This window comes from Brachionichthys hirsutus, chromosome 17 (genome assembly GCF_040956055.1).
Source record: "Brachionichthys hirsutus isolate HB-005 chromosome 17, CSIRO-AGI_Bhir_v1, whole genome shotgun sequence".
NCBI lineage: Eukaryota > Metazoa > Chordata > Actinopteri > Lophiiformes > Brachionichthyidae > Brachionichthys > Brachionichthys hirsutus.
Genome location: NC_090913.1, coordinates 3,681,312 through 3,689,247, shown reverse-complemented (window position 1 = coordinate 3,689,247; position 7,936 = coordinate 3,681,312). Strand labels below are relative to the sequence as shown.

Below are 7,936 nucleotides of genomic sequence, written 5' to 3'. Positions count from 1 at the left end.
TGCGGTCCATTTGCTACATTTGCTTGACAAAGCTCGGGCTTAAACCCTTTGATATGATCAACCCACATGTTTTACGACCCACATTTGCTTTGCTTGTAAATTTTATTTAGCTATTATTGTAGCTGTAATTGTCTCTGTATGGTAAACTTGACTGTCTTGAAAAGTGCCTTCAAATGAAACTCAATTTTATGAAGAACAAATATTACAAATGAAAAAAGAAAACGAAGCAAAGGCATTTGGTCTTGTATAAGAAAGATGTTAAAGAATACCTTTTAACTTTTGTTCAATTCCCTCCCCCAGCCTCTGTCACTATGGCGACTACGGCGATGCCGTCTGCGGCGTTCGTGTCCACTATGCTGTCCTTGGGCTGCTTGGCTCTGCTGCTGATGCTGTGCATTATTAGGAAGAAGAGACGACTGGAAGGAACGTATCAGCCAAGTGCAGAAGAGAGAAAACAGACGGGAGCAACAGGATCTGGCAAACCTCGCCTGCCTCTACCGTTGCCTAAACAAGAACGCCTCATATAATTGAATGTACAGAAGACGTATCTAATCACTTGACCATTGCATTGTTGTCCATGCTGCTAACCTTTTGGATGATGTGTCCATTTTGTGCACCACAAATGTTCAGACACATTTAGCAGTGTTTGTGCTGCGCCTTGTCATTGACAAATTGATGGCTTTAGACTATATTTGTATTGCCTGCTTCACTGCATGGTGGAAGCAACGATTTATCACTTGCTGTCCTAATTAGATTCTCAGCAAATTGCTCACTTCATTCTACTACATAAGGGACATGAGTATTTTTTGTATTTGTACAGTTCTATTTTTACTATACCATATAAAACATGTTTTTTGTCATTAGTACATCATTTATGAAGGATATTGATTAAAACAATGACTGTGAAGCACTTTTATGTGAAGCTCTGAGAAACTAATTTCTATATATGTATTATTTAAAAATCAATGGAGATCTGTATGAATGGCACACAAAGTGGTGTTAAATAAACGTTCACGACCAGTACTCTCTCTTTCTGTACCTTGGCTTCGATCCTTGATACCCAAGACCGCTCCCAATCGTTCATAGTCGTAGGATGCATCACAGCGCCAAGAGTTAGAGGCAGCACAAGACAAAGATAGAACACCCTGAGTGTTTATGAACACTGCTTGCAGGGCATGCAGCTGCTTTATATATATTAAAAAAACAAACTATTAAACGTAGCTTGCTTGCTTGTACTTCAATTTGCTCCCCAAATAAAAGATTGTCATACAATTTTAGAAATGTGGATAAAAGCTAAAAAATCAAACCAAATTTTCACAGTAGCATTTTAATTTTAATTCCAAAATACATTTTCACAGCATTGATTTATCTGCATGAAATTGATTATCAAAGAACAAACAAGCATAAGGACAAAGGAAAAGTCATTATCTGAGGTGGTTCTCAGTTTATGGATCACTTTACTGCAGTTATACTCTATTTGCAGGCCTTAATGAGATGCCTAGTCTGACCCATGAAGGACTTACACTATGAGGCAACATAATTTACAAGACCTCTTTATACAGAGCGGGTACAAGAAACTTTGTACTAAGCGAACTATCAAAGTTATCAAGAAGTTACAGATTACCCTGAACCGTAAAAAATATCATTGCAACTTATAAATATCTTAAAACATCTTTGCTTTAGAGAATGCTTTTCTCTTTTCAGAGAATGCAGAATTTGTTTATATGCAGTAGTACATTAGTAAAGTCATACAGTCTGACAGTCTCTATTTCAGTTTCCCACAGACACTTTCCCACCATAATCTCTTCTCACATTGAACTTCTCCAAAGGTTTTGAGAGTGAATGGTGAGGATTGGAATACAGTAAAGGCAAAGTAGATGCAGGTGAAAGGCGTATGTCATTTTAACCCACTAGTAGCCAATTTTTACTTTTAACACGGTACATTTTAGACTCAGGATGCATCAACATTCAGACACCACTTTTGTTAGGAACGATAAATATGGAATTGAACAACTGTTTATTCAGTCATGGTTAAATAATATTTTGAGACCATGCTGCCCAGGATTAATAAGAAGGAAAAAATTATGCCATGAAATGGAGAGGTGTAGAATATGAAGATCTTACACAATTAGGATAAAATAGTCAGATACTAGGGTGCCAAATGATCGCATTAATTGCAATTAATTACAGTCCAATTTAGCACGTTATGTTTTTTTAATCGCGTTAATCTAATTTTTAATCTCTAACTTTACTGCTTCTGTATGCGTTGGTTTTTTTGTGCCTGAGTGGTCGGGGATGAATAGTCAGTGACACCCTGCGAAGTAGCGAAGACGTTAGCATCTTAGCGAGCTATAGCAAAGCTCTTCACCAAACTAAACTGGAGGAGACGCCCCGCTAAGAGCAAGTCTGCGACCGACATGCTGACAAATGTACTCGCCAGGTAGATGAACTGCAGGCTGATCAACATGGAGGAAGACGAGGGGTTAACAGAGGTGATGCAAACTGCATCCAGTAACGCATCAAACAAGCCGCCGTGCAGGAATTCAGTGATGACCAAAATCAGAAAGATGCACGACGCCGAGAAAAAAACAAAAAAAATAGAGTCTGCAAACACAGCAGAATGTAAATGATAGGACTGCATCTGTTCGAATGGAATTTCCCTCTGGGATTAATAAAGTTTTCTGATTCAAATCAAACAAAAAATGTATTTGTAAAGCTACTGTTTGTTATTAATCTTTTGATCTGCTACAATAATGTAATAAATTTAAATACCTCAAGTTGAGGGCTTTTCTCTGCAATTTTGAGAAGAGATTAAAAAATAGATTAATTAGATTAATTACAGATCATAATTAATTGCTTTACAGCACTAATTAAAACAAATATAGAACTATCTGAAGTTGACATTTTGTTTATTATTTCACAATAACTGATGAATTCCATCAAAATTAACGTTAAATCTAAATACGCCTAACCAAGTACACCACAAATGACAACCATATTGAAAATTTGTTAAGAATAATGGCATTTTTGTGACCAATTTTAATAACCTCAAGGTGGTTAACTGCCTTTTCTGGCAGTAAACCATAAATTGCTGCTGCTAATAATCAGAATAAATGTTTCTAGCCTTTAGAGACCCCCCCCCCCCCCACAAAAAAACAAAACAATAAACTGTATATAACTTCCATTTTTGTAATGATTAGGTTGATGATGTGGTGTCATCAGTGGCAGTGTTGGTGGGCGTGGCCAATCGCGGAACGTGCTCAGGAGATGACGTGAATGCCGAAGTATTTCTTGAGCTGCTCGAGGAAGATGAAGGTGAGCACTGTGTGTGGAACCAGGCGGATCCCTGCAGGTATGAGACCCTGCAAGAAAAATTGCCAATTACAGTTGGAAATTTTCTTGAGTTGCATTGGTCAATTTAAAGCTACCGCAGCCGCACATGCAGTTGCTACTTTGTAACACCACAGTTTAACGTAAATTTTACAATCCAAACAAAAAATGTAAATCATTTCTCTAATTTGACATTGCACTAGCAATGCTACTATTGATGTCAAGTACAAGAAGCAATGTGATGTGAAAAATGTACTAAACATACTTCCTCACTGAAGGACGTACGCAAAGAGATTTGCATTGATTATTGTGGCTACAATAGTATTTACCACAACCAATAAAGTACAGTAGCGTTAATGTATGGTGCACTATTTTTTTTTCATACCTTGTAAAATGCCAGTGGACCAAGTTTCGCAGTTTCTCGTAAGCAATGTGTCACCCCCTGAAAAAATAAAATAAAATAATTATATATACAAATAAAACCAATTAGGATGACCACAAACAGGAATAAAGGGATTACAGAGGACAATGAAGACAGATCTACGCACCGTGTATTCCCCTTTGGAGCTCATCAGCCTTGTCTTAAGTACATCTAGAGGTTGGCACAAGAATGTAGCACAGCCTCCCTGCACAGAAGCATCTCATCACCTTACGAAGGAGCACTGTGCACTGACTTGACTCAGTTTCAAGGGAAAACAATTCAAACACCATACTTACTGCAATAAGGCTGGAGAGAAAGTGGGTGAGAATGTTATCTCCCATAATGCCTGTTCCCAGGACGAGCTGTTTGGCCTGGTCATAGCCTGCCAACTAAATTTGGAAATATTAGGGGAAATGGGGAAAAATGTGACATTTTAGTGCGAAACAAACAAGAATCTCTGAGAATGTTTAGGTTCTCTTTGCTACATGATGGTTCCATCTATTCTACTAAAAGTCATGAGATTCACCAGTGGAATACAGGTACTACAATAAATATGTTATAATATATTATTATATACAGTATATATATTAATATATATAAAACACACTACATAAAATACATCAATTTTGCCTTTGGAAGCTGGAATTACCTTTTTTTGCATTTGGTCGTCCACGACCGGAGCGCTCACTGTGCTGAATTTAAGAACAATATCTGGTTCCCCCTAGTGGTATGTTGAGAACATCTGATTCTTGTTTTCACAAACATTTTAAATATTTTTGATTTGAGAATGCTAATGGTGAACTACAAATAAAGCCAGAAGAAGGTGCACTGCATTTTTGTGGATTTGGAGAAAACATCTGATAGGGTGCTGAGAGTATTGTATGACGAAGTCCAAAAGTATGTGCGAGTTGTACAGAGCATGTATTAGGGACGTCTCAGATGCACTGTAGCTCTGAGCCATTTCATGTTTGCAGTGGTGATAGACAGGTTAACAGATGAAAGTGATCTCGATTGAGAGTAGGGAGTTGTGGGGGATGCAGGTATCTATCAATTATAATTAATTTGATTAATCGGATAAAATACATTAAAGGGGACATATTATGAAAAAAATAATAATAATTTTTTCATGTTTCTACACTCATTTTAGTGGTTTCGGGTCATTACCAACCCAAAAACTGCAAAATGAAACCATCCAGGTTTTTGCAGTTACAAATATTATACCTGTGAAGCCAAAAATAAGGTAATAAAACCCTCATTGTACTGTAGCATACCTGTCCCACAGTAACTACCGCTCCTCTGCTGGACGCCATGGTGGCCCCTGAGAACAGTCTTCTCACACCCTCTGAGGGACAGAAGATCAGCGCTCAGACATGATGCCACCGTGCGACTTGCATTACCTTTCAGAAATCATATTGTTGGCTTCACCTTCTCTGAAGACCCTGAACAGCCCATCAAAGGCATGTTTGTAGCTGAAATAAAAAAGAAACATTCGGAATTAAACTGGAAGAAAGCAAAATATTTTAAGCTGGTTACGTTATCAACACTTACTTTCTCCTGAGTTCTGGAGGTAGTTTCATGTCATTCTGCATTCTAGAGGCAAAACAGATCTTTTTTTGAATCCAGTTTGCTGTGCCTCAGCTGAATATTGAAGCTGATGTCGAATGTGTTTTTTTTTTTTTTTACCTGACATTCACCATGTCTGCCGGTGTGCCAACAAACCCCCCAGTGCAACCTGTTTGTAGAGAAATGTTTTTTGATCAATCCTCTACGAGTAATCCTGAATGTATGTGTACATGTATACAAAAGGGAAAGAGTCCATACCTCCAAAGGCTCCTAGCAGAACCTTCTGGTAGAACGGCATGGGAGCCTTGCTGGTGCTGCCCATCAAGTCTCTCACCGTCTCATAGATGGCAAATCTGGTGAGGGAATAGGACATCTGAAAGGAGACGAGAAAGGGAAGAGGACAGAGGAGACGTGGTCTTACTCATCCGATCCTACGGATATAGCTGCTGCCCTCGTTATTTGTGTAGGTATTGTTGGGTCTTACGTCTGTCTGTTCTTAGTTCTTCCTTTTGAAGCATTAATAGTTTCAGTTTTATCCGTTATCGGATTTTGCATGTTTGTTTAATGCATCTCTTCACTGCTACCATCTATATTTGTTAAATAGTATATATATGAATGGGAAAATAACACACATACATGAGCAAAAATAGCGTGCACGCATACACTCACACCTGTCTACAAAGGGAGGCAGAGAGGCCATTGTAAAGAGCCAGAAGCCCATTGCTCCTCACGACATGGACAGCCATCCCCATCATCCTCTTCTTCACCTCCTGCTGAGTCTGCAGGTGCACCTGGAAAGACAGTTGAGTATTCGCTATGAGCACTTTCAATATAAAGTTAAGCATCATGGCATCTAAATGAAGAAAATATTAGGTCATTAATAAGAACTGACCTTCCCGTAAAACACGCCCACATGACTTAGACCAATCGTGACGCTACGCGTCACGTCTGGTTGGCATGTGTGCGAACATTTTGGTGGGTAAACGAAAATGTAACTAAAAAGTAACTAGAAAAGCTCTCAGCCAAGCAGCTCATCCCCCTCGTAATAGGATTTACACCGTCCACACGGTGATCTGGATCATCATCAAAAGATTAGAAATTGTTCTTGGTATCTTTATACACCAACCATGAAAAGTAAAATTGAATACGTAAATTGAGTTTTCAATTCTAAAATAGAGAAACATTTCCTCATTCTGGATCAGATCCAGATGAAATTCAGTGATGAGATAGAACCCCCCACACCCTACATGACTGTCAAATTACATAAACATCGGTCAATAATCAACCGATATACTGAGGAACACATTTTGAAGCTCCATTAACTGCAATGTTAAGGAAAAGGGATCCATAATCCAGGCTCTCTTCTTGATCGGCACCAAAATTAAATCATCTGTTCCTGGTAACATTCCCCAAATGTCATGAAAATGTCATTGAGAACTTCTTACGTCATCTTGCTAGCAGACATGCTATAAGCTATTCATATATTTTTACAAGTATGCAATTGCATAAGTAATGTTTGTAACTTAAGTAATAAATAGTTATTTAACAGCATGTTAAGGAGTAGTTACATTTAGTTTAGTTTAATTACCGACCTTGAGCACAAAATTACACACCACATGACAAGAGCACATCTTTCTCACTGGGATCATGGGCAGCCATTTTCACAGCAAGCACAAGAGTAGAAGAAGAGAAGTGGGTCAGGATTTTCAAACTAAAGTAGAAATATAATGTACAAACACAGACAAACACACATGTAGTCAGGTCAGGCTGCTTCTGAGCGGATATATTATATTCCCTTTGCAATTGACTTCCCTGTTGTTCATTAAAAACGAAAGTGCCGGCTGGACTAACTGTCCCTTGTGCAATGTTACAGCAACCTTGAGACACACTTTTAGGCGAATAAAAGAGAATACCACAAATATGGCCGGTGTAAAACAGAGTTAGTGAGGGCAGATCGTGTGCACGGCGACAGGCTGGGGGCTGGTGGAAACGCTCACCTTTAACAGATCCAGGGGGTGCGTGCAGCAGGCGGCTCCGCACGACGCAAGCCCACCGAAATACCACCGTGACACCCGCTTCTCGCTCATGGTTTCTCTCCCCCAGGTCCACGTTCGCCCACCCGCTCTGGAGGCGTCCTCAGCTGCAGGGTAGAAATGGCATTAGCTTTTCGCAGGACGGATAGCCTCGTTACTCTTCAAATATGAAGATAACAGACTCTTCCATGGACTTTGTGCTTCAGCAGCATCGCGCACGACCTCGTCACGGAGCGTGCGTGTATGCGTATGTTAATCAATGTAGGTAGTACTACGTTCTTGCTCGTTGTCAGCAGGTTGTAGGCCAAAGAGTGCAAAAAAAGGAAGTCGGGACACGGAGCGCAGCCAATCGGCAGCCTGCAAGATAGATCCGCCCACTCGACCCCCCGTCGTGAAATCCGAAGGTCGACAGGCGGAATGAGAATAAAAATAATAAATCAAGAATACACATCCCACTCCCACCGCTGAAAACTGCCGTAAAGTGAAACGCATCCTCAGCGCTGCGTTAATGCGTTTCCGTTGTCTCGTTTCCGGTGTGGGTTTTCATCAACGACTAAACCACGCAGAAATACTTTTGACACGCATTCCC

General features: G+C 39.7%; 1 protein-coding gene across 1 annotated transcript; it reads right to left on the bottom strand.

Annotated features, from left to right (window-relative positions):
- Positions 1–3,184: 3,184 nt before the first annotated feature.
- slc25a10b (solute carrier family 25 member 10b) lies at positions 3,185–7,417 on the bottom strand. Its single transcript, XM_068751190.1, has 11 exons — positions 7,312–7,417; positions 5,986–6,105; positions 5,573–5,687; positions 5,435–5,483; positions 5,300–5,341; positions 5,177–5,220; positions 5,023–5,093; positions 4,048–4,140; positions 3,879–3,956; positions 3,716–3,772; positions 3,185–3,362 (listed from the first exon to the last, which is right to left on the bottom strand). Exons 1-11 carry the CDS (start codon positions 7,399–7,401, stop codon positions 3,261–3,263), a joined length of 861 nt encoding a protein of 286 aa, XP_068607291.1. The 5' UTR covers positions 7,402–7,417; the 3' UTR covers positions 3,185–3,260.
- Positions 7,418–7,936: the final 519 nt, after the last annotated feature.